General features: G+C 38.7%; 4 protein-coding genes and 1 long non-coding RNA gene across 10 annotated transcripts in view; 2 read left to right on the top strand and 3 right to left on the bottom strand.

Moving 5' to 3' along the window:
• The window catches only part of LOC111322900 (uncharacterized), a 15,027-nt gene extending 5,988 nt beyond the window's left edge, over positions 1-9,039 (top strand). The window contains exons 4-5 of one of the 2 annotated variants that reach the window (XM_088757732.1): positions 4,170-4,309; positions 4,454-9,039. In XM_088757732.1, coding sequence (XP_088613858.1) covers positions 4,170-4,309; positions 4,454-8,166 — 3,853 coding nt within the window. In that variant the 3' untranslated portion in view covers positions 8,167-9,039. The remainder of the gene's footprint in view (positions 1-4,169; positions 4,310-4,453) is intronic. The other variant, XM_088757731.1, reaches the window with a different exon arrangement.
• LOC111322902 (protein FAM221B) lies at positions 8,633-11,484 on the bottom strand. The gene has a single exon (XM_022926122.2). The coding sequence runs from the start codon at positions 11,409-11,411 to the stop codon at positions 10,290-10,292; it is 1,122 nt and encodes a 373-aa protein (XP_022781857.2). The 5' UTR covers positions 11,412-11,484; the 3' UTR covers positions 8,633-10,289.
• On the top strand, positions 11,469-24,088 carry LOC111322901 (kelch domain-containing protein 1). 3 transcript variants are annotated; one of them, XM_088757734.1, is made up of 9 exons: positions 11,469-11,919; positions 18,462-18,542; positions 19,692-19,917; positions 20,515-20,667; positions 20,962-21,156; positions 21,695-21,847; positions 22,353-22,505; positions 23,074-23,247; positions 23,344-24,088. In XM_088757734.1, exons 3-9 carry the CDS (start codon positions 19,698-19,700, stop codon positions 23,505-23,507), a joined length of 1,212 nt encoding a protein of 403 aa, XP_088613860.1. In that variant the 5' UTR covers positions 11,469-11,919; positions 18,462-18,542; positions 19,692-19,697; the 3' UTR covers positions 23,508-24,088. The 3 variants fall into 3 exon arrangements, with proteins under 3 accessions (XP_088613860.1, XP_022781856.1, XP_022781855.1); XM_022926121.2 differs by lacking the exon at positions 11,469-11,919 and having other exon boundaries at positions 18,296-18,542; XM_022926120.2 differs by lacking the exons at positions 11,469-11,919; positions 18,462-18,542 and adding an exon at positions 18,805-18,938.
• LOC111322904 (N6-Methyl-AMP deaminase) lies at positions 11,921-19,670 on the bottom strand. Of its 3 annotated transcripts, none has more exons than XM_022926123.2 (10): positions 19,444-19,667; positions 18,728-18,873; positions 18,246-18,306; positions 17,749-17,836; positions 16,889-16,970; positions 16,026-16,152; positions 14,643-14,723; positions 13,886-14,021; positions 12,835-12,935; positions 11,921-12,204 (listed from the first exon to the last, which is right to left on the bottom strand). In XM_022926123.2, exons 1-10 carry the CDS (start codon positions 19,522-19,524, stop codon positions 12,004-12,006), a joined length of 1,104 nt encoding a protein of 367 aa, XP_022781858.2. In that variant the 5' UTR covers positions 19,525-19,667; the 3' UTR covers positions 11,921-12,003. The 3 variants fall into 3 exon arrangements, 2 of the variants coding, with proteins under 2 accessions (XP_022781858.2, XP_088613861.1); XM_088757735.1 differs by having other exon boundaries at positions 19,330-19,450; XR_016000274.1 differs by having other exon boundaries at positions 12,154-12,204; positions 12,835-13,471; positions 19,444-19,670.
• On the bottom strand, positions 23,760-25,434 carry LOC148733477 (uncharacterized). Its single transcript, XR_016000275.1, has 2 exons — positions 24,643-25,434; positions 23,760-24,505 (listed from the first exon to the last, which is right to left on the bottom strand). It is a non-coding gene; the product is annotated as an uncharacterized LOC148733477 (long non-coding RNA).

The raw sequence follows: 25,434 nt of genomic DNA, 5'->3' as shown, positions 1-25,434 counted from the left end.
TCTGACTCGCCCAAAAATCGCCTCGACTACTCCCGATCGATCGTAAATTTGTTATTCATTGGCAAGAGTGTCACGGCAAGCGTCAGGTTAGCAGGCAGACGACTCTCCCCTTCAATTTTTTTTTGTCGCGTCCTTCCTAGCAAGCGTTTACTGGATATATCTTATTTGAAGGTAAATTTGCTGTCGTCAAGATCTTGATGTTTTTGTTCATGCATTCTGTCTCGTCTCATCAGATGTTTTGTGATCTTGGTTTTGTCTGTACCATAATGATAAGTGTCGTGTTTGTGAAAGAAGAATCTAGTCAAATCGTCAAGATTTATTATGGCGGTGGGACGCACAGACACCAGAAGAGGGTCGATTTTAAAATTAAGAAAAATGATACACAAACTTGAAGCTTTGCTGTACTTTGTTACCGAGTACTTTAAATCAGCATCTCAGAACGGTACAATACCAACGCCATACGCGTGCATTAATTATCCGCGATCAGAATATATCGGCTGTTTGATCGAGGCTCCTATCGAGTCATCTTTTAAGTTCTTTGGAATAAGCTACTTGTGCATGTTCAAAAGAGAAAACTGGTTAGTTGCGTGTTTTGAAATCTGTTGCGTCTAAATTCGCGTATTTATGGGAATTCGACAGTTCTCGCTGACAGACCAGACTGCCATGCTTAAACCTGAAAATGCAAGGCATGAAACTTATAAAATGACCGCTCGAATTCTCGCTCAATCTTTGGACCGTACTAATCATCACCCAGACCTTTGAGTTTCGAACACTTGATCACCGTTGTGAATGCTGATGTCTGTTATTAAGAATAATTTCTTCTTTTTTTTCTGCTGGCCATGTGGGTTTTGGAATGTCGCTAGCAGCCCTAACCAAGCTACCGGCTGGGTTCAAAACAATTTCTTGGCATGTTCATTCCTAAATACATTTCGCTTTTTCAAGAATGCTCAAGAGACAAGGAACCTTTGAGCGGAAAAAAATTGCGTCGTCATCAATATGAAGTTCGAAGTATATTGTCACTTGGTTGGAATGCTTACTTACAATGCCCTCTTACATGAGAAACAATCCAATTTGTACAGTATTACTTTTAGCGAAGTAAACGAAAGTAATTAGATCTCTGAACTGCCATACGCATGAATTGTACCAAGTTCGGAATGAGATCAATTTGCGTGACAGCATTTTTCCATATCCGATAGCATTTTGCTGATAACAGTGGTACAATCAATTTGTAAGAAAGTACACAAATTACCTTCTTGTCACAGCGATTTGACATCAGTGCGCTGCAAAAAGTACAGATTTAAAGAATTTACTTAAAGTTCATGCGTTTATGGTTTTCAAACAAAATATCGAACTTATTGATCGTTTGGACTCAAAGTTACCAATTAAAATTATCTCCAGACTGTGGGGTTGGTCAATAACAGGCAGTATTTACTGCTTTCGAAACTGTGTAAATGGCCACACCCTTTTTACAGATAATATTTCAAAAGAGGTCTTGTGGATACGTCCTTGGTCACTGTAGAGAAAAGGAAACTGATTTGCCTTAGGCCATTTAAGATTTATTCCAGTGATATTCTTTGCACTGCCAGTAATTAAATTCTCTGTGGGTAGATTGAATGATATTCCTAAAATTGGTATATTCTCTGATTTGGGTTATTTTAGGATTGATATTGAAAATATTTCCAGAAAGTGAAAAGAATGTGAAATTTAAAATGTATGTGGTGTTAGCACAATTTTTTGAGTAACTATCTCCATAAATCAACTAACTATTCTAGAGGTGAATGCAGTTTGTGGGCCAAAAGACCCATACTGCCAGAGTTTTGGTTGTTCTAGACTCCTTAGATGATTTTTTTTATTTCTTTCTCTTTTCCTTACCAGCCACTGAATACTATACTATTAATTAACATATCCCTTGATGGGTAGCAGGACTGAATTATGCACTGAAAAAGGGTTAAATGAAAAGAAAAACAATACTGTTTTATATTGTTTTGCTTAAAAAATAGTTACAGAATATAATATTACTCCCAATGATTTTCTTTCAAGTGCCACACAAAAGTCACCCTTGTTTTTTTTTTGCTACAGTTTAAATTGTTCAAGTATGTAATGATATTGGACAACTATGAAGAAATCAGGCGGAGTGAATCCTCAAGATGATTTTTTAGTTTGAGAGCTCCCATTGCTGATAAGCTCCCTTTATCATTGGGCCACCTATTTATAACTTAGTCTTATTTTGGTTATGAGCGCCCTACACTCGACAACTCTCTGGTGTCCATGGGAGATGGAATAACTCGGTAGTTAGTGTGCTAAAACATTGGTCTAAACACCTGGCTGAGTCATTCTGAGGTGATTACCATCATTAGGTGAGGCACTTAACTGTCACATTGCCTTTCTTCACACAGGAGTTTGCAATAGGTACAGTAGAACCTCGGAGACCGGCCTTAAAAGTCTTGATAATCAAGAGTTTGGATAGTTGAAAAGAAAAATACAAATGTTTGTAGGTAATGGGACGAGAGAGGCAAGTCCAGATAATCAAAAAATACAGGTAATCAAGGTTTGACTCTACCAACAAACTATCGGGGAACCTTGATGAAATGGGGTTTGGGAGTAGGGGTCGGGGGTTGGGTAACCCTGCAATTGATTTGAACTGTATAGAGTGGACTGGTAATAATCCAAGTCATTTCATGTAATAGAGACCAGGGTAAACTGTTGCAGTGTAGGCCTTTTGGCCATAAGCTGACTTCACCTTTTGAATGGTTGGTTGGTTGGTTGGTTTATTGAGATAGATGCCTAGGAAAAATTGTGTAAAAGTTACATTCATTTAACTTAACATTCTCTTCAGTTTCTTGAAATTATTTGTATACTAGCCCTTAAAATCATTTTGTTTTAAAATTGTCTAAAGGGGAAGGGGTAAAAGCTATTAAAATTTCTCTGTCATGGTTAGCATTTAAGTAATTTTTGAGGTAGTGAGTTCAACAAGACCTGGATTATGTTTGAGTTTTGCCCAACTGTAAAATCTCGGGATATCTTCAGATCGTGAACAATTTGCATTTTTGCTAATTTCATGTGTGTTAATATTATCACTTCTAGTTCTTTTTCGTTTCTTGTGTAAGTGAGTCGGGTAAGAGGTTGTCACTTTTGTAAATTGTCTCAATTTGACATTCTTAATTTCATCTACAAATTTGTTTTGTTTCTCTTGTTTGTGGAAGATTACTGGATTGTATTGCGTCCTGCACAGAGCTGATTTGTATTTAATTTGTGTGTATTTGTTAAAAACTGTCTGCCTAATTATTTATTATTAATTGTACAGAGCAGAATTCAACGCCTCATTGTCTGTTGTTCTTCGTCGCAGTGTTTGGGTGACTGACAGCTTAGAAATACATTTGAATGCGTTTGTAGAAGAACTATTTAGAAATTCAAAACCGCGATTAGAATTAATGAAGGTGGTAATTAATGAATATTGAAGGCGTCTTGAATTTAAATTTTTAAGTTAAGGTTAATTTTGGTGAACAAAATGTAGGTCAACTGTATAACGGAACCGTCTCCGTTATATGTATCAAACAAGGTTCAAGGTTTTGCACTTATGGCCTTGGCTGGATTTTGGTCGGTAGCTTTGGTAAAAAAAAGTAGTATGTCACTTAGATATTACGGGTGACTCTACTTTGTCTGTGGTAATCGTGCTAATATATTTTTTTCACAGAATTTTAATGAAAAACCGTATGGTTTTCATGCATTTTGATAAATGAACCTTTCCTCACCTTCACTTTGTACATTTTGCCGTGTTTTGTCTTTTGGCAATGTTAGTAAGATATCTGTTTTACACCATTCTGATAACTCCCACATAAGTACCTTTGCGTGATTCATACCAGGAGCCGGAGGCTTTTAAGGCAAACCACCGTTAATTTAAATATGATTGCGTGTTTTAGGCAACTGTAGCTTAATTCTCACTGTGTGATATTTTGTTTATAGTCGCGACTTCTCTTTTGTGATAATGAATAGAAACGCATGCCAAAAGGGATACGCCATGTGGCTTTTTTTGACTCAATCTGGGGGAGAGTGGAAATTTGTCGGCGGTTTCGTTTGTTTGAAAGACAGCTGTGAATAGCATCCCTCCTTAGCTCATTTGTAACTGATTGTTGCGAATATACATTTTAAAACTGCCGTTTGTGTTTTACAGCTCTTGAGAGCTCTAGTGCCACACCGAGTTCACAAGCTCCTACCAGTCCACGAAATTCCATATCGACAGGAACCGGAGGCAGGAATAGTTTGTTCGATAAAGTTAAGAGAAGAGAACAAATTGGAGTTATCAATAGAGGTAGGTGACTGTCATACTACACCCCTCAAACGAGCCGCAAGCTTATTCCAGCATTGTCTTATGCCATGTTTGAAAAATGTACATATTTGAGATAAAAAGCCTTTTTGTCTGTGCTTATTAATATTTAATTTTTTCCGTCTACAGACTCGCCAGTGTATTCCTCGCAAGGAAGCTTGAGCCATCCTTTGGCATCTCAATCGACGCCGAATCTAAGAGAGAAGTCGAAAAAGTTGTCTATTGTCGAGAGTGACAAGAAGGACATCACAGACGCCATTCGAAAGATTGAATCATCCGTCTCGCAGAACTTAGCTTCAAGGCCTGTTAGTTTCACAAGCAAGACTTTTCATCAGCTGAAAAGTCGTTTTGACAAGGTAATCTTTGGATCCAGCAGGCGAACTTCATCCCCCGATCTTTCTTTGAAAGGCAGGAAGATATTGAGGCGTTTGAGCGACACTTCAACAATGGCGGACATAGCAACCACTCTTTCTTTCGATAGGATGGACGAAGATCAACAGCAAATTGCAAGTGGTAATAATAATGATGCCGGTCTAAAACAAACGGAGTCCGGTGGTGAATCTTTTTCGGGCAAAACAACCGCGCCCAGCGAGGACTTATTCGGGAATGAAACTCGGCAGAGCAACGAACTAATTTCCGTGGACGAGACCGACGGCTCTGAATCTCGGGGAGATTTACCTTCCACGGATCACGCAAAGGATTCTCATTGGACTGACAATTTGCTAGGTGGTCCACTAAACGGGAGCGAAAAATTTCACCCTGGTGATCAGGGGGAGACTGCAGTTGATGTTTCGTCGTTTGATCCTTTCACACCGACAGGTGACCAGGACCAACTAATTTCGACGGAAAATGAACCTTCGGAAGTTACTGAAGAGAAGCCAAATGATGCAGACGATGTTGAAGAAGGCGCTGTGGTTGGCAATGGCCACCTTGAATTAGAAAGTATTCCTGGGATTGTACATGAAACAGCAGAAATGCACGATGAGTTAATCGTAACGGAAGCGTTGGAATTAACACCACGGATTGACCTGGGTGATTTGTTAGCGGACTCCCAACCTGTAGATCAAGTCACGCCGGAGCTGCAAGAACCTACAGAAGAGTCTTCACCTTCATTTGAGCTAGGAGATCCATTAGTTGACACGAAATCAGTGGAAGCAGAGAAAGAAGATTTCATGGAGCGCTCACCAACGGATCACCAGATTTCAGAAGTAGAGGCTACGAATCCTTTTGAAAAAGTCACATCTGATGAACAGTTCGATGGAAAGGACGTCCAAGACATTCCTGCTATTGGAATAGATCCCGTTGTGGAATCTCCCCACCAGGAAGAAGCCACTAAATTGGAAGAGCCAGTCCCTAGCGAGGAATCTGCGGTCAAATCGGAAGGAGAGAGTACTACGCCTGTGTCAGACGAGGTCACTTCTGAGGAGCAGAGTCAGGAAGTAGCCGAGGTTTCTTATATTAAGGGGGATGAAAGTATGGAGGAAACCTCAACTTCCGAGAACAAAGTAAGGATTTTAGAAGAAGCAGCTAAACCTGCAGAACTACAAGCCAAGCCTGTAATGGAAGAAGCCAAGTCTGTAAGGGCAGAAATGGATTCTGTAGAGGCAGAAGCTAAGGTTGCTTTGGAAGACGTTCAGTCCGTAAAGGAAAAATCTACCCCCGCGAACGAAGACGTCATGCCTGTAGAAGAAGAATCCAAGTTTACAGAGGAAGGAGTGAAGCCACCTGAGACAGATGCCATGCCCTCAGAGGTACAAATGCAGATTGCAGAGGAAGAAGGCCAAACTTCAGAGGAAGAAGTCAAACCGGTTCAGAAAGAAGCCAAGCCTGCAGAGGTCTATGCTTTTATGCTTACCGACGAAGGAGTACCGCCCGTAGGGGAAGAAGCCAAGTCCACAGAGGAGGAAATGAAGTCTTTAGAGGAAGTAAAGCCTTTAGAGGTAGAGGCTAGGCTTGCGGAGGTAGAAATAAAGAATACAGAGGTAGAAGGTAAGGCTGCAGCGGAAGACGTGCGGTCCGTAGAGGAAGAAGTCAAACCTGTTGAAAAAGAAGCCAAGCCTGTAGATATCTATGCTCTTAAGCTCACTAACGAAGAAGTAACACCTGTAAAGGAAGAAGCCAAATCTACAGAGGAAGAAGTCAACTCTTTGGACAAAGAGGTAAAGCCTGCGACGGTGGAGACCAGGCCTCGTGAGCCAGAAACCAAACCTTCAGAGGAAGAAACCAAACCTCCACTGGAAGAAACCAAACCTTCAGAGGAAGAAACCCAGCCTCCATTGGAAAAAACCAAACCTTCAGAGGAAGAAACCCAGCCTCCATTGGAAGAAACCAAACCTTCAGAGGAAGAAACTAAACCTCCATCGGAAGAAACCAAACCTTCAGAGGAAGAAACCAAACCTCCATTGGAAGAAACCAAACCTTCAGAGGAAGAAACCAAACCTCCATTGGAAGAAACCAAACCTTCAGAGGAAGAAACCCAAACTCCATTGGAAGAAACAAAACCCTCAGAGAAGGAGGTTAAACCTGTTGAGAAAACAGCCAAGCCTGCAGAGACCCATGCTTTCCCAACAGACAAGAAGACAGACAAGATTACGAAAACTAAGTCCCAATCAGTTGGCGCAAAATCGGCCAAGTCTCCTTCTAAAGCAGCCCCATCAACAGGGTTAGCTGCAGCGAAAAAACAACCCGGAGCCACAAAGCCTTCAAGTGGAACATCTAGAAAAGATGTCAAAGCTCCAGTTACTAAAGCACCAGCATCCAAGCCTTCTGCTGCTACTAAGGCGCCGGCGACGAAGTCGACAACCACCACCACCCCAAGCACAAAGAAACCCATTGGTAAAGCGGCAGCAACTAAGACAGATGAAATAAAGAAACCAGAGAGACCGAAAAGTGCAGCGACAGCTCGTCCTCCGACAAAGTCCAGTGTTACTGGTACCACTCGTCCTGCAAGTGCATCGCCTCACAAAGTTCCAGCTTCCACCACGAAACCACCCGCCCGTAAGGCCCCTGGGGTAGATTCCACTGACTCTGGGACACCGAAAAGTGCACCAAAAACTACTGCTGGTAGGCCAGCATCCACCAAACTAACACAGGTTAAAACGAGTTCGCCTGCAACGAAACCCACAGCAACAAAGCCAAGCCGACCTCAGAGTGCAAAACCTAGCGACAAAACAGACGGTGCAACCAAGACACCTAACTTACGACCACAGAGTGCAAAACCAAAGTCGACCACTACGACTACAACTACTGTAAAAAAGACAACAACCACTACTAAGACTGGCACTGCTCCTCTGAAGACTAGTACCACAAAAACTGTGACAGGAGTTAAGAACGGCCCAGTCAAATCGTCCACTACAACCACAAGACCTACAAAACCTTCCTTGACAACTAAAACTGCTGCCAAGCCCACGACGGCCAACTTGAAATCAAAACCGGGTGTGAAAACCAGTACAGCAGGTGCGAAACCGTCCACAAAATCTCCGCCAAAGAAGAAAGTAGACGAGGCAAAAGAAAAACAGAAACAGATAAAACTGGATGAATCCGTGTCCAAGGAGGAAAAGATAGTCGAGCTTGAAGATACGGAAAAAGAAAAGCCCCCTGAAATTGTCGAAGTTGTTTCAGAGGAAAGACCTATAGAAGGAAGTTCCGAAGGGAAATTGATTGAATTAACACCTGTTTCAGCCTACGAACAAGCTTCCCCGTCGGCCGAAGTCTCATCGGAGGGTGTAGTCACACAGATCGTCACAAGCCAAACGACGACCGTTGTTGCAGACGGCGAAGAACAAACGGCAACTACAACAAATGAGGAATTTACCTTTGAACAGTTTGAAGGAGAAAGTTAAGGCTGTTTAGTACTCAGAACTGTGGAGCCAAGGAAATTCTAATTTTGCGAGCCCTTCGTAGTTCCAGTCATGACAGGAAAGGTCGAATCAGTCAGATAAAAAAGGAACCAAGACCATCTAAATAAAGACCCCGGAAAGAACTAACTGATCTTAAATTATATTTTTCCTGTTAAAACCACAAGAAGAGGCGTACGGAAAGCAATGGTTTCTCCTATTAGTAAGTTAATTGCGAATGTACAATTCACAAAAGTAGCGTAAATTTTTCTTAAGAATCACTTATTTCTTTTGTAATTTGAAAATTTCGTAGCCTCGTTATTTATATCTTCGGAATCAGAGGACTTTTCTTATGTTCGAAACTCTTCTCTAATGGTCGACCCGTGGTCACGGAATTTATTAAGACACGTGGTTTGATAACAAAGGGGTCTAATTGTTCACAAAGGTAAAACCAACTAGTCTTGAGCGAGAGTAAGTGTTAAAAATTTTCTGTATTTATACCAACATTTGCATAGCCTTAACAAACGTGCAGTCTTGGGTGAACTTCGAACAGTTTCACGAGGAACATGTATCATAAGATGTGAGACATTTTCATAACCAGGGTATTGTTGAAGAGTGTCCATTTTTTCACAGAAGTGTCCTATTTTCACAGTGTTCATCAATTGAATTGCTACTATTTAAGAAAATTAACATTTTTTCAAATTGATTTAGCTGAGACAGTTGGAGACACTTATTATGTGAGAGAACTTGAAAAACTGACAGGTTTGTGAAAAATAGTTACATAAAAATAGGGAAATAATGTATTTTGTGTTTTGTAAATAATAGAGAAAAGAAAGATTTCGTAAAGTGAATCAGAGAATTAAAAAGAGTTAATTTAAACAGTTGTCTGTTAGTCTCTTGCAGCGTTGTCCTATCAAAGAAGACTGCTAGTAGGAACAATGTATGAGGAATTTTTAAGAGGGCATCCTAAATGAACGTGTCTTTTTAATATTTAGTGAGACTACGACTGTTTTTGAGATTTTAAACCAGAGAGGCAACGTACACTACTCCTTAAGGCACGCCCTTAAGTTGCACTTGTTAAGACATCGGACCCTGCCGACGGTATGAAGGAGTTTGGGTTAACACGGGTACATCCTGTATTGTCTCGATCCCCCCTTATCCGAACCTTACCTTGTTACAGGGTCAGATATAAATAGCGAGAAAAACTCTAATTTAACCGGCCAGGGAGATCAGTATGTATATTCTCCATACTGTCTTCTATACATTTCCTGTGGTGCTTATAAAGAGAATCTTATTTTATTTATTTTCCTAATACTTGCTCTCAATCTATGCGATGATTCTCAGCAAGAGGTCAGCGGCCTTATAACACTAAGGATAAATACCAAGGAGAAATACTATATAATAATACTACTATAATAACACCAAGAATAAGAATCGAGGAAAAAATTAAATAGCAATTAATAAAGATATTAAAAATTTAAATAGCAATTAACATATCATGTCCAGTTGGGCTCGGAAAGAGTTTATAGATTGAGCCTCAGCAACGCCCAGGGGTAAGCTGTTCCAGCCCCTAATGGTAGTGGGGAAAAAAGAGTTCGGTGATAGTTTGTTACAAATGTCGGGACTTTATACGTCTGATGGTGATGGGCCTTCCTTTGATAGACTTTGAGATGTAGATGCAGATATATGAGAGCCTGTGCGTATGTATGCTGGATCGGCCGGCTGGTTTGAGATATTTCTGTTGGTCAATCGCAACTAAGTTATGGTACATCTTATACTGCATTGTGAGCCTCGCTTTCTTCCTACGTAGTTCTAAAGTATCCCAGTCAAGTTGTTTCAACATTTCGGTGACACTAGCAGACCTATCAATTGTTAAGGACATAACGTGCTGCCCTACGTTGTACCATTTCTACTCTTTCCCTATTTTGTTTAACAATCAAGAGCCTCTTCAGTTTGTGGTCACTTATTTTATTCTCGTGACGTTAAGTTTGAATCAGCGGTGAAATTATCAGGAGGCGTTAAATGCTAGTCACTCATGGGGTTCGAAGATGCTATCGTAGGAGTTACGTTTGAATGCTGATGTGGCGTTCGTGTTCTGTGAGATCAACCCTCTTGTACATTCTATTAAGTTACCATTTAAACGGCGACTCGTGTGGCTTCATGCCTCTAAGTCTCAATGCCAAATCTGTTGGTGTACTCTCTGGTATTGCGTTTGGACCGGAAGTCAGGGCTTGAAAGTGACTATCGTCGTCCTCTCTTCCGGTCAACACCACGTCACGCAATTCTGGAAATTCATGAAAGGGAAGGTACGCCTCACCGTAAGGCAAACCCGTTTCTTTTCTCATGGAGGTCGTTTCAAACGAGGTCTCATGCTCTTCCCAATGCCTATCGCACGCACAACAAAGAAAATTGGAGAAAAATTTAGAACATCCACAGCCCTTGACTCGGCATCTTCGCAGTCCGGTGGGTTGATGTTCTTCGTGGGTATGTTTACACTTACATTTAGCTCGCCAAGTACTTGGGTCGTAACCTGGGCGACGTTGAAGCCAAAATTCACCTGCCTCTTCAGGGCGGGACAGGATAAAGGCAAAAGCTTTGCACTCGCAGCGCGTCGCACGACAAGGAACCATGACACTCTTCCCGGTGTAACTTGCGTGGTCACTCAGGAGATGGCCACAAAAACACTTCGACCTTTTGGAGACGCGAATACAATCGTGCTGAAAACCGTGACACCTCCATCCAATGTAAACCCCACTCTGAATTGCATCAACAGCCGCCTGCCGTTCGGGATCAAACAGCTTCTTGACTCTTGGGGCAAAATCGTCGCCGTGCATAGCTCGAGCCACTGGCAGCAACTCTGCTTTTGAAGCAGGGATAATTGGACGCATGGTGTAACCCTTGGGTGCTAGCATACCCTTCGATTTCGGAACCACTGCTTTTTGTTGTTTAGGCTGCTGACCAGTGACTTGCCGCTGCGATAATTGTCCCCCTCTTGGATTTAGTTGAGACGATTTCGGCATACCCGTAGTTTTTTTCTTAGTTAAAGGAGACTTTGCAGCATATCTTGAGTAACGATTCCCGGAAACTGGGCTCTCATCTCTCTGAATTGTAGATTTACCTTCACCAGAAGAGTCTTTCACCTCTAGACTTAGACTGCTGAGTGGTTTATGGAGAGCATCGGCCGATGGATCTGGTTTTGGCATAGTGTTTTGTTTAGTACTGGACAGGTCCACATCAGAAAATGCTACCATCTACTCAACCTGCTTTACCAAATAAAGGATGTATGTATGTTATTGTATGTATGTATATTTCTGCATACGCCATTTTGTGTAGCAACAAGGGCACGCGCGTATGCGGTATAAGGTGGTCAGCGTAACAGGATACTTCACTATGGTTACATGACGTAATGCAATGTTTTTTGGTCACGCAAAAGGCGCAAGCTGAGCTTAAAGTTCGAGAAAAATGTCTGGCCATGAAGCTTGTTACAGATGAAAAAGAATAGTATTTGGCAAGATTTTCACACAGTTCTCTACTTCACTATGTATACAGCTTGTGGATAAATAAAACAATGGCGAAAACAATAGATTACCTTGGGGACTAATGTGTTGTTTTCGGATATGGGGTCAATACGGAAATTATTCCCATTCTCTTTCGACCGGTTTCCTATCAGATCGGTCACTTTACGTCTTGGTCTTAGTCACTTGATTTTAAGATGAGGGATTCAAATGGCTTGTATTATTGTCTCAGGAAAGAGATGAGGTATGTTAGGGTGTTTTTATTGATAAAAATAATACCCAATTACAAGTGGTGATCCATAGGCTTCATTGTGTTCAAATTTAATTGTTAATGAACTGAAGAAATAATCTTTTCTTTCTCGGTTTTCCATAACTCTTTAAGGTCATGTTTTAATTTCTCTCCTCCAAATATATAATCTATACTTTTAAATGTCAAGTTCCACACTTGTTCTTCTGTGAGGTTGAATGTCCTGGCCATCACAGAGTATTCTTCTGATAATGTTGTAGAAAACACACCCTTATCATCAGTCTGTCATAAAAAAAAATATATATATATATATATAAAACAGTATGTAAAGGAATGAAACAGAAAGAAAATAAGTCATCTAGATCCCTCCTATGCAGTTTTCAATTCAGTGTCATAAAGATTGGAGAGTAAAGAGAGATTAAACATTTCTATGATTTCTCCCATCTATATTAAAAATAAGTGTGTTTATTTTTTAAATGAAGGTTGCGATTGTCTGGCAACATGATGGAGAGACAGAGTGATGCTGAATACTTCCAGTTTTATTTTTTCAAAAATGAACCAAGCTTATCTAAAATCCTGGCTGAGTACAGTTTGTGGGGCACCCTTATCCTACTATTAGGCAAAAAAAACTTCTTAGTTAAAATTTGTTTTATGTCTGGTTAAAAATTATCTTTAAGAGGATGTTTAATTGGTACCTCTCCCCACAAGCAATGTTAAAACTGACTTACATCTTTTCTAAATGTTTCCAGGATTCTAACTGACAATGCAAAAGGGGGAGAAGGGTACAGTGGGCTACATGGCCTTTAAAACAAGTTCATTATCAACTGTTGTCTTAGAACAGCAAGTTAATAAGCTGATTTGTCTAGAAATGTGTAAAACGGACAAGTGACAATAATGATTATTGCTACTTACACAAACAATACAAGGATGTTGTTTGCTGTACCAGTAGCCCATGTGATGTTCAGAATATGATGGAACAGTCTTGGTCTTAACATTGGATGTAAGACAAAGTTCTGTTGAGAATCAAATGAAGCAACATGAGTTTTCTGTCAAGGTTCTGCACATATGGAATTATGTTTCCCCTTGGTAGTTTCAATGGATCATACCGTGACTCACCTATAAAAACTGAAATGTATGCATTCATGTGTAGATGCATAGAAAGAATATTTTCTCCTTAGTAAGCACAGAGGACCCAAGACCTAACTTTTAAGTCAGGTCTTAAAGGGTTAAAACACTTAAACCAGCCTTAGAGTGACTAGCATCTAACTTCTCCTTACAAAATCACCCCTGAAACACACATTAAGGTCATGAGAATAGATGAAATGATCAGCGTAAGAGTGACCAGCATCTAATTTCTCCTTACAATATCACCCCTGAATCACACATTAAGGTCATGAGAATAAAGGAAATGATCAGCGTACGAGTGACCAGCATCTAATTTCTCCTTACAATATCACCCCTGAAACACACAATAAGGTCATGAGAATAAAGGAAATGATCATCATGTAAAGAAGTTCTTGATTGTTAAACAAATTCTCCTTGTCAGCACCTAAGGAAATGTAAAGAGAACAATATGGAGAATATGCATACTGATGTTAGGGTGTAAAAGGTTAAATGTCTTTAGGAATCCAGGGATATGCTTAGAACATTTGGCATAATTATTATAAATGCTACATCCAAAACCAACAGCAACAGGTGGCTCCTCCTGTGCATCATAATTTTCTTGAAGACCATTACTCTCTTAGCAGCCATGATAACCTAGACCAAGTTTTCTCCTGGGTTTACCCACCAGAATGTTTTGATCTTTTGTCAAAGAAATAAAGAAATCTCAATTTACTTTTCATTAATGAAACATATTTTTGTAATGCACCCTATCTGGTATGGGGCGAATGTGACAGCTATACCCTCCTGATACAAGATGGCATTCATTGGTTGATCAACATTGATCAAGTTCCAGACTCACCAATAGGAATAGAGTGTTCTTCTACTACGCTCACAAGATCTTCTGATCCACCATTTTCTGGATGAATACAGGTTCCATGGCCTATTCTATCTGGGATTACATTTAGCAACACTCTTGATTCTTCTAGGTCAGGAACCTAATAATTACATTATTGGTGAGATCACTGTCCACTTTGCACAGTTGTTTGTTTGGAGAACAAGCAAAGGGGTTTATTTTTTTTTGAGTTTTCTGAAACCTGAAAGTCATCATTAACAAATACCTAGAGTGATTGTGTCCCAGTGGCCGAGTGGCTAGGGCCCTATATTCTTGTCATCTGGTGGTCCCAGGGTTCAAGCCCTCCACCATGCAATTTCCTGGATTTGTCCTTGGTTGCCTTATTGCAATTTGTATATATGGCCAAATGATCTGTCTTCTGCCAGTATCGCATTGTTAAACACTATGTTTAATATGCTCATTTATATTTCTCAAAAATATAAGCTTCTAAGTGACCCTTCAAATTCAAAATATTAAAAGAAAGTCATGCATGTTTGTTTTTCTGTTTGAGGTCAAAACAAGCAGGCAGCCTGAAGTGCAGAAAATATGTGAGAGAACAAGCCATCATATTTGTGTTAGTTTTGAATTTGAGTCGTTGAAAAAAAAACATGAGTTTTTGTGACCAAGCAAAATAAACATTGCATTCCACATTGCCGATGACTTAATTAAAAGACAAACAATAACATGTCATTACATATTCAAATGATGACTCATTCAAAATTACCTCTGCAATGTGCAAGGCAAGTTTCAAGCCATTTTCTCTAGCGAGTTTCAGGGCAGGTACAAAATTAATTGAATCATGTACCTGGAAATAAGATATCCCACATGAGAAATTGAAACAATACATGAACATATCACATATACTCATTTATCATAAACTAAAGCTTTACTTCAAAGATGTACAACACTCTGTAAAATATTCTTCAGTGTTGCACCTGTTGACACCTAAAGAGATCATTAGATTTATGATCTTGTGGTAAACACAGATTACAAAAATATTTATGAAACCACAAAGATTTCCTGATTAAGTGACTCATCTGATTTTAAAGACAACTAACATAATGTTAGCTGCCTTGTTGTTGCTTCCAAAATAACTTACAGTGTGAGGGGTTTCATTAACCTTTTAAGTCACAAGATCTGATTTTTAATTCCCCCCTCTAGCTGCTACACATTTTCTTGTAAATTAGCAAGGAGAATTTGGTGTCAAGCCAGGACATCAACTTCTACCTAATAAGTTTGAGTATTCTCATTACCTGTTTGCTAAATAATGTAGGGATATTATAGGGGGAAGTTACATGTTAAACACTTCTGAGAGTTAAAGAGTTAAAAGCCTGTTACCAGTGGTCTACTGCTGCCTATTAGACCCCTTACCGTTGTCTGCTTAGCCTGTGAACAAGCTCTAGTATTTGGGTTTCACCTTACTGCCCCTTTCTGAGTATAGCTGCCTATAACACCATTGGTAACTTCTTAATATGGACAAAGTTATTAACCCTTTCACTCTCAAAATCTCATCGATTGAGCTAACCGCCTCCCGGTTAGCTCAATTGGTTAGAGTGCCGGATTGTGTTGTGCAGGAAGTCGAGGGTTCGAGCCCCGGCCAGACCAATACTCATGGTCTTAAAATAAGTGAGGAGAATTTGCTACCTTTCTATAATCAAGAAATGGATAGATATTCTAGTCTTCTCGGATAAGGACGAATAAACCGTAGGCCCCATCGCCTGCAGGGTTAGGGGTAGGAGACGTTAATTTCCCAAGCACGAGATTACTGTGTGGTGGATGTCCTCCCCTGAGTGGGATGGGTGGGTGTTGGCCCTGAAAAGTCCCTATGGGGAGTGGTCAATTAACCTATATATGTACGCTAGGAATATCATCAGTAATTCTCCTTACTGTTTGCCATACAATTCTTATAATGTTAGTTAGGAGAATTTGGTCAACCATTAATCCTCTAATTGATGCTTTTCTTTATTTGCCTGTTTGATATTGGATTGATGTTGTACAGAGGAATTCTGTCTTGCATGGTCACTCAATGGGAGTCAAAGGGTTAAAAACCCTCAGAAAGATATACTATTTCCATCCACAATCAATATTATTTTCCTTGTGTACTTACTTTTGGATCTCCACTCAAGTCTAAACCCACAATAATCCCTTTAGCATTTTCTTTGTACTTTATGGCCAACTTCACAGTATCCATGGCGTCATCTGGGCCAAGTTTCCGATTTGTGGCAGGTATAAACCTGAATTCAAGACAAATAAACATTTAGGCATCTGAGGTTTGAGATGGGAATTTATACTTTTCTATTAATATTAAAGTGACACAGTTATGACACAATTTAACCCTGGAGATTGTAGAAGTCCATCTGCAAAATTATGCCTCTTGATGCTTCAGTCAGATCTAAAGCTGTATATTGAGGAATTGGGGCTTAACCACAAGAGCAAAAAATATTCTAATCCGTTTTTTTAAATTAATATGAATGATCAAGATGGACAGAGAAAGAGAGAAGAGAGAGATGAATTTAGTTTGGATTTTACTATTTTTTGACTGCTGTACTGATATAAATTGTGGAGGCGCGGTGGCCTCATGGTTAGTGCGCTCGACTCCAGATCGATTGGTCCGGGTTAGAGCCCTGGCCGGGACATTGTGTTGTGTTCTTAGGCAAGACACTTTACTCTCACAGTGCCTCTCTTCACCCAGGTGTATAAATGGGTACCGGCAATCTAATGCTGGGGGTAACCCTACGATGGACTGGCATCCCATCTAGGGGGGAGTAGAAATACTCCTAGTCACGTCATGCTACAGAAACCAGAGTTAAGCAATGTCTGCAAATGGGTATGGATTTTGGAGGCCAGATCTGAAACTAGTATGGAAGTGGCATGTTTTGGTATGAAATGAAGGCTGCGTTTGGATAATTTAAGGCAGCACATTCTGACCAAGAATTCCAAGGAGTACCTCCCTCCCAGGACTTTTACTACCTCACTGTTATGTTGGGGGCTGTACTTTTAGCTTCATCAATAGCTTTTAAAACTGCGTCTATGTAGGACTGCTTTGTCATCCCTGAAGAAAAATATCAACATAATATTTGATTTATTTAGTATTTAACTTACTGGTAACCATCCCTGTTAAAGATGACACATAAATTTTGTGGAATTTCAGACTGAAGCAATGGTAAAATAAGGAATAAATGACCTCAGATTTTCAATTATATTCAGTAGCGATTTCCATAATTAATTGCAGAGGGTATTTACCTACGAGAGAGGGTTGATGAAGAGATGTTGTGTTCTGTTCTGAACATGAACAAAAGGAAGAAGGAATGCACATTTTCTACTTTTTTTTTCCTAATCCATTTTCACTGCATTACCGCAGTAAGGTAGGACTAGAACGGAACATTGCAATCCATGCGAGCAGTCCACCCATTAAATCCCACCCATCCCACCCCAGGGGAGGACATCCATCACACAGTAATCTCGTGCATGGGAAATTAACGTCTCCTACCCCTAACCCTGTAGGAGACGAGACCTCCATTCATTCGTCCCTATCTGAGAAGACTAGAATATCTAACCATTTCTTGATGTTATAGGAAGGTAGCATATTCTTCTCAATAATTTTAAGATCTTGAGTGTTGGTCCAGCTGGTGCTTGAACCCTCCACCTCCCGCACAACAGTCCAGCATTCTATCCATTGAGCTAAGTGGGAGATGATTAGCTCAATGGATAGAGCGCTCATTTCAAATAAAGTGCAGTTCTTTTACAGCATGTATCTATGTTTTAGTCTATATAATTCTGTAGTTGAAATTAAAAGTTATGATCTGCAATTACTTTGATTATTACAGCACCTGTCTCAGGGTTGGCCCTGGGTGTGCTCCTTAGCTCTAGGTATTTTGTATTATCCTGTTCAAAGTCTTCAATAACACTTTTTGTTACCTGAAAGAGATTTGAAAAAAATAAAAACAAAACCCTTCAATAAATGAAAAATTTAATACTTTAGCAACCAGTACCATTTAGTGAAAAAATGACTAGGTTTTGAAATAATCACAATTTTCTGTTCGTTTATACCAACAAGTGCAGAGCATGTAATAAGTCTGCCAAAACATCTCATAATCAGTAAGTTCCATCATTCATATTGAAAATATTTATTTAAGGATTGTGCAAACCTATATCTAGAGATGTAACTAGTACACTTTCATTGATCCTAGGAATTGTGAGAACATGATAAATAATGAAATCATTGGTGTTATAAACTACATTTAGACCCAAACACAGATGTAGCTACATGTATATTTTGGAGTGGTGTATCTAATAGATAAAATGCCAACCTAGGTCAGACTCTTACCAGATACACTGCCTCTGTGTCATCTACAAGCTGGTAAATGATGCCAAACATTGACAAACAACTGTAGATTAAAAAAAAATTAATTTTCATGAATTTATTGATCAACAACATGAGTATTTCATGAACCAAAAATGGTCCTACAACTGGTTGATTGCTATTTTAAAATATTTATTGATTAATGTACACTCATTGCCAGTGAGATTACTTTTCATGCAGGAATAAAAATTAGAAAGGAAACAGCAAACAAACAACAGGATGGATAAACAAATACACAAACAACTGATAAAAGGATGAAAGGTAAATAGATGAATGAATGAATGGGTGAATAAAATGATGTCTAAATGATAAATGAAGGAATGAAAAGTAAATTATTTAGCCAGATGACTCCCATCTAAATCCTGGAAATGGATAAATGCTTCCATTATCTTAAGCCACTGAATCCTTAAGGTAATGACATCATAACTAGATTTCACATAACTTACTCGCTTAAGTCTCGCTCTTCTCCCTTGTGAATTGTTGTTTGCCACTGGGACACCAAACAGTCATTGTTTCCTTGCTCAGCTTTCCTTTTGATGAGCTTCTCGATTGTCTCTGTGCTTATGGATCCATTTATATGGGCATGAAGTTCCTAGAAGACAGTTACACCAAGAGATGAGGAAATTTGCAACGTAGGAACTGATTTAAACGACTCTAGTGAGTTTGAATTCAATCCATTTTCATCAAGGCATGGAAGAACTTAATAGCTATACACTGCTGCAGACATCACGTCTCAAAATCCCCTGACGTTTCCCTTATGAAGATAAAATTTCCTATACCAAATAAATACAAAACGTGACAAAAAGTTTCGGCAGCTAGCCTCCTTTTAGAGCATTAATATTCTTTTTCACCCACTGACATAAGTAGGCAAGATCATCAGATGTAGACTTGTCAAAACTGTAAAGATTAGATTATTAGAGCTCACCACCGTTGAGATCAAAATAGCCAAAAAAGCTTCTACCAGCCTGAAATGGTGTAAATAATATTTTCATAATCTCAATATTTCCTGACTTTTTAGATCAGTTCTTCGAATTTAATTTTCCCTTACTCGACAAAACATTCACGTGGTCTTTGCCCTACCAGTTCCTAACCAAAACAAATTTCTTCCCGAACTATTTCATGACCCACGGAAACCACGGAGAGATCCTTGCCAAATTCTTACAATTTTCGGTATTTTCTTGAAGAAATTGAAAGGTATTTTCTCCTCAGCGGCATCTGCAGTTTTCCCTGTACCGTCCGCCATGTTGGACGAAATCGATTTGCGTCTGTTTGTTGTGATTGGCCAGTCATATTATTGACAGGTTAGAGACCTTCCCGCCAAAATCTGAATTTCGCGCTGCAGTACCGAAGGATAAGTTTCGTTCAGTCGCGTGCTCACGTTTTCTTTAATTTTTTTTCTATACTATCGAGTCAAAAATGGGAAATGAATCATCATCAATGGTTACTTATGGAACAAGGCTTCTAAATGATGTCAAAGTTGAGTGGAAAAAGGTAGAAATGGACGCAAAGTTGCCAGCTCGTGACGGACATTGTGCGGCCGCTATTGGGAACGAACTCTACTTTTTTGGTGGAGTTCGTTGGCTTTCTGATCTTGGGGAAGTGACAGAATCCAATGAAATTCTTGTTTTCGATGTTGGTAAGTGCCAGGGACCATAAGATGTGTAATTGTGTTCTTAATAGTCAGGATTTAATCTCCGAATGCTTTGGAGAACGTTCGTGATCGGCGAGCCTTGCGTAATTAGCGAACGAAGGCGTACACCACCTAATTTCGGTTGTCCTTTTCATAGATCTGTAGAATTGTCGTAAAATGGATTACTGTCTGGCTATCATGACGGGCTAACATTGCCTTTCCCACCCGAAACTTGGTGCATGTTGTCGAGAGGTGTTTTGTATGATGATTTGTTCGAGTTTTCGAGCTTAGGGAGAATTTGGGAAATGGCCCTCTTTTGACTTCGCGACGATACGCCTCGCTATATGAAAATGTTTATGTAGTTTGCAAGTCATTAAACAAATAAATCGATAGCTCAATATATAATGTGTAGTTAAAGAAATCTTGGATGTAACCAAGCAATGCTAAAAGAAAATTTAGATGGGATTCATTCCTTTTTTTTCCCTGTATCAGAATTGGTCAGTTTTATGTATGTCACCTCAGTAATTTAAAGAAAACGACAAAACTCAGTTATAGTAATTTCTGTCATATCCAAACTATGTTCTCTCAATAATTTTTCAAAAGCTTTTCACTCATTGAACAAGATTATCACAGGAGGTGAGGTTCCATCAGCCAGATCCTCCGCAACTATGGCTGCAGTGGGAAAGAAACTGTATGTTTTTGGTGGACTAAGTAGAGATTGTGGCTGGCTCAATGATCTACATTCTTTTGATACTGGTATGTACATGACTTGGTGCGATTTTAAAATCACAATGCACGCAGAGAAGTGAAAGATTAAGTCCATTACACTGGCTAGATACTTCCTTTCACAGGCATTCCTATAAGACTAAGGTAAAATAAAAAGTACTTGCTATTCTAATTTTTTGTAATTCAATTTTTTACAATTTAATTCTTTTTGAAACAGGATATTGACTTCCTCATCAAATCGTACCTTAATTAGAAAAAACTTTCGGAGCCATAAGAATTCACAAAGCTCAATGATACTTGCCTGATATATGTTTACTTTTTTAGAAACAAAGCAGTGGCAAAATATCACTTGTAAAGGCGACCCTCCATCTCCACGTGATAAGCTATCTTGTGTTGCTATGGGATCCAAGATTCTTTTCTTTGGTGGTTTTGGTCCTATGGAGAATTTGGAGACAGGAACATCTGAGCAGGAGGGAACAGAGTTTGGTTGGTTTAACGATCTCTTCAGTTTTGACACAGGTAGGGATTTCAGGAATCAAATTGTAGGAATTGATTGAATTCAGTGAACACTTTATTCATGAATAGGTGAGGTTGAAAGGAGCCATGTCACAAGATTCTGAGGTTTTTAGTGTTATTTCACAATTTTTCATGTATCAGCATGTACAGTCATTGTGATATAAAGAATCCATGGACTTTGAGCAAGAATGATGTGTAAAAGTTGCTTGAAGAATGGCTTAGGGCAATTCTAAGCTTCATGTTTTCTGTGATGTTTGCTTGAAGTGGTAATTGTAATGTATATAGAGATGAAGAGATGATGCACCTGTTATATGCTTCAGTGCATACACACATTGCTGTATTTTCTTTGCAGTCTGAAAGAAATCAAAACTGACCTTCCCTGTTCAGTATCTTATAAATAACTAAGTCAGTATGGAAGAAGCGACAGTGAGTCTTAAACAAGGGTATCCAAGTAAAGAATCTGTAAAAAAGAGTTTAGAGCATAGGGAAATTCACTAAACTGTTATATACAATTGACTTTCTGATACTGTTGACTGTATAGAGAACTGTATGTGGGAAAAGCTCACTCCTTCATTTACTGGATCTCCAACACCTAGAGCAGCTCATGGAATGTGTGCTGTTGGATCAAGACTTGTTGTCTTTGGTGGCAGAGACAGTGTTGGTAGAAAGAATGATCTTTTTGTTTTGGATACAGGTGATTTAATTTATAATTTTCCAATAACTTTTTCAGTATCATTCTTCTTGTCCTTAGATCACACCCAGACCCCCTCATCTGCCTCCCAGTTTTAACCTGTTACTTGAAAAAAAAGCAAAAAAGTGGGCACTCAAAAAACTTGAAAGTGAGGAGAATTGAAAGAAGCTACACGAAGCCAAGTAATTGATTTAAATGCAAGTGTTGATGTTGAAAGTTAACCAGCTGTAAGGTCTTTATAACCTGGTATATTGGAAGGAAGTTTTTAAAACAATTCTTAAAGGCACTTGTTTTGTAACTGTTTCCTTGACAATTGCCACTGCTGTGTGCCTAATACTTGCCACTTACCTTTGCACAAACTTGTTTTTTCTTCTGACCTCTAATTGAGAGCCTGAAAAAGGCTACCCTATTTTCTACTTACTATTTTATCTTTCTTGATAGACTATAAATAGCTTCATAGTTTTATGTCAAAAGCAGTTTAATGGATGGTACTATAATTAACTATTAGAAACTTTGGAATGGATCTCAAAGCCAACAACAGGAAGACAGCCAGAACCTCGTTCATTCCACACATGCACAGCTGTAGGCAACAGAGTGGTAGTTTTTGGTGGAAGAAGTTTGGAGAATGCTCATTTTGATGATGTGCACATCTTTGACACAGGTAATTAATTATTCAATAATCTGTCACACCTTTTTTGTGGGCCCAAATATAAAATCTTGGGATGTAAACTGGGTCATTCCAATCATATACTCTGCTAAATGTTAAAACTGATTTGCGAAAGATTTTCTTCTGTCTACTTTTCCATGTAACTAGCAGAAATAATGACTCAGTGTGTATTTTTTAAGCAAATTCTTTGAAATTCACTGCCAGTTGTCAAGGCAATAGAGCTTGTCACAGACCACAAAGTTGTACTGACCAAAAACTTTTTTTACCTATTGTCCAAAAAAATTATTTTATGCATTTTTGTTGGATCACAGATGTTCTTTCTCTTTGTTTTTCATTGGGAGCATTTGTAAAAAATGTGACATACATTTAAGATACTCAAGGGAATTACCAAATTTGATAACCAAAGATAGTTCTTTTTCAAGCTTCTTCTCTGCACTTGCTTGGCCTATAAATAAATAAAAAAACAAAAACAAATATAACTCTGGACTGTGGCTAGTACATATTTCTCTCTGATTTCCTGATTATGAAAACGATCATTGCTTTGATCCCTCTCAATTTCTAGAGACAAATGAGTGGCTGCAGCCATCAACATCTGGTAACAAACCTTCAGGCAGGGGGGTACACACAGCCACTCTGGTAGGAGACCAGTTTGTACTTTATGGAGGTTCATCTGATTTTGATGGCAAAGCAATGCAATGTCAGGAGTATTATGGGGATGTACATCTTATCGCAAAAGGTATTATAGTTTGTGATATATTCCATCCAATGCTGCGCAAAGTCATTGTAAGTGATCCCCCAAAAGAGCACATTCTTACCAACTGTATCTTTGTAGAACAACTCTTGTCGGGAACGTCTCAAGGTCCAGACCCTAATGATGTCCCAACTGTCCCTGTTCAAGCCCCATTAATGGCTGGTGGATTTGCCAATATTCAAGAATGTCAAACAATTGAGGAGGAAGACAGCAGCGATTATGAAGACTCATCAGATGATCAATAGTGAAACAAAATTTTTCTTTTTGTTTTGAGAAGAGAAGCTGCATTCCAGGGAATTAACTTATTTACTCTGGCAGTAGATGGTAATGAAACATTTTGCTTCAATCACCTGCACAACAATTTGGTTGCCAAATAAGTCTAATTTGTAAATTTTTTGGCAGAATAGATCTTGTGAGTTACAGAGTTAAGAATTAAGGAGCAGTTCAACTCACTCCTTTACTTAATCCACTGCTGCCTCTTCATTGTGATATCAGGATTGGGTAGTCTAACAGTCTTGAATTTTATTTAACTCCTTCACTACCCATATGACATACTCAGTATGTCACACAATTTGGAGTTTATGTGCCCACATGACTTACTCAGTGCGTCTAAAGTTGGAGAGTAACAGTCAAATCTTGGACGTTTGAGTTGTAAAATTACCTGGCCTCTCAAACTCAAAACAAGTTAGAATTCCAAAAAAAAAAAAAGGGTCAAATTAGGAGGTTAAAATGTTGGTGATGGCAAGCAGTTGACCTGCACTAATTTAAGCTTTAGGATGAGTCTTTGACTTCTCATAAATTTTTCAAAACAAATTGTTTTAATTTTTTTTGACTATCTAGTTATTGCCTCTTGGATGATGAAGCCATCAGCATTTACACTTGTGTTATATTGCATACTAAAAATTAATACATACAAATTGTATTTAATTTGATAATGGTGCAATTTCTTTATTTGCCTTATATCTGACCCTCCCTAATTTTCCCAAAGTGTAGGATATGAAACCACTTTTGAGATGATACCCATAACTGTAAAAAGTTACCCCTAAGATTAACCATCTTGTTCTTTAGAGAATGGAAGAAATGCAACCTTTATGGTCCCTCATTTTCCTGCCCCTCTCTTACTCTAGGGGTGGGAAGGTGAGAAACTCTGAGGATGAGGTTGGGAGAAATGATCTCAATTTATTTTCTTGAGATTTTCCCTTTTGGCATTTTATTTGGGTACAGGTAGAGGGAGTAAATACTTCTTTAAAATCAATTTTTTTACCTTGATGCTACACTGAAAATTGGTGAAACAGAATGATTAGGTGAAAAAAATGATTAGAGATGAAAATAAAATGATTAGAGATGAAAGGTATATGGGGGAACAATCAAAATAGTTACATTTAAAATTGTGTTTTATAAGTGACCTACTGCTACATATCCCAGATTAAATATTAGGACCAAGGCTACCAAATGACCCTGTGGGGTTCTTTTGCATAACCATAAGAGTTAAATTTATAGCTATGATTTACATATTATGCATATCTAACATGTAGAAACTCGTCATAAAGTTCTTGTTCGGCTCATGACTATCACTAATCTGAAATTTGATCTTCTAGACACTCTAGGAGAGAAAGGTATAAAAGTTACATTCTTGAGAGAGAAAATACATTTGAATCTTCAAGTTGATTTTTATTCTGTTTTCCGAAGATATGAAGGAAATAGTGATTAAAAAAAAAACCCACGTGTACTCACGTTCCTGATGTAAAAAGAAAAAAAACTTATCAATAATATTGATCCAAATTTTTACTTTGCAGCTGCATTGCTTGTGGGTATCAAATGATATCATGCCTCAGGAATTTTAATACACAATAATGTATTCTTATTATTCCGAGCTGTCTTCATCGACAGTAATTATTCAAATAAATTTCTACTATCGCTTTTTAACGAATATTTCAGTTAAAAATTCTAGAATGAAAACAAAAATTATTTTTATGGGTTTGATGTGAATTTTCAAACTCAGATAAAAACAGAGATAGATCCTTTTTCATAAGTAATTTGATGTGGTTTCAATTAGATATGAGTTATTTCAAACGCTTAAAGTTTTTCGATATTTTGTATATTAATTCACCGCAAAAAAGCAGACAATCGAATTCACTGGCAATGAAAATACTGGTTCTGTCAGATCTATTT

This window comes from Stylophora pistillata, chromosome 4 (genome assembly GCF_964205215.1).
Source record: "Stylophora pistillata chromosome 4, jaStyPist1.2, whole genome shotgun sequence".
Classification (NCBI taxonomy): domain Eukaryota; kingdom Metazoa; phylum Cnidaria; class Anthozoa; order Scleractinia; family Pocilloporidae; genus Stylophora; species Stylophora pistillata.
This window is presented reverse-complemented; position numbering and strand designations above follow the sequence as displayed.

Coding starts and splice junctions, on each gene's coding strand:
- LOC111322902 (XM_022926122.2), bottom strand. CDS start 11,411: ATGGTAGCATTTTCTGATGTGGACCTGTCCAGTACTAAACAAAACACT.
- LOC111322904 (XM_022926123.2), bottom strand. CDS start 19,524: ATGGCGGACGGTACAGGGAAAACTGCAGATGCCGCTGAGGAGAAAATA. Junction 14,022..14,642: donor TTGCCTTGCACATTGCAGAG/GTAATTTTGAAT, acceptor TGTAATTATTAG/GTTCCTGACCTAGAAGAATC. Junction 12,936..13,885: donor AGAACACTCTATTCCTATTG/GTGAGTCTGGAA, acceptor GATTCTCAACAG/AACTTTGTCTTACATCCAAT.
- LOC111322901 (XM_088757734.1), top strand. CDS start 19,698: ATGGGAAATGAATCATCATCAATGGTTACTTATGGAACAAGGCTTCTA. Junction 19,918..20,514: donor AATTCTTGTTTTCGATGTTG/GTAAGTGCCAGG, acceptor ATTTTTCAAAAG/CTTTTCACTCATTGAACAAG. Junction 20,668..20,961: donor TCTACATTCTTTTGATACTG/GTATGTACATGA, acceptor TTACTTTTTTAG/AAACAAAGCAGTGGCAAAAT.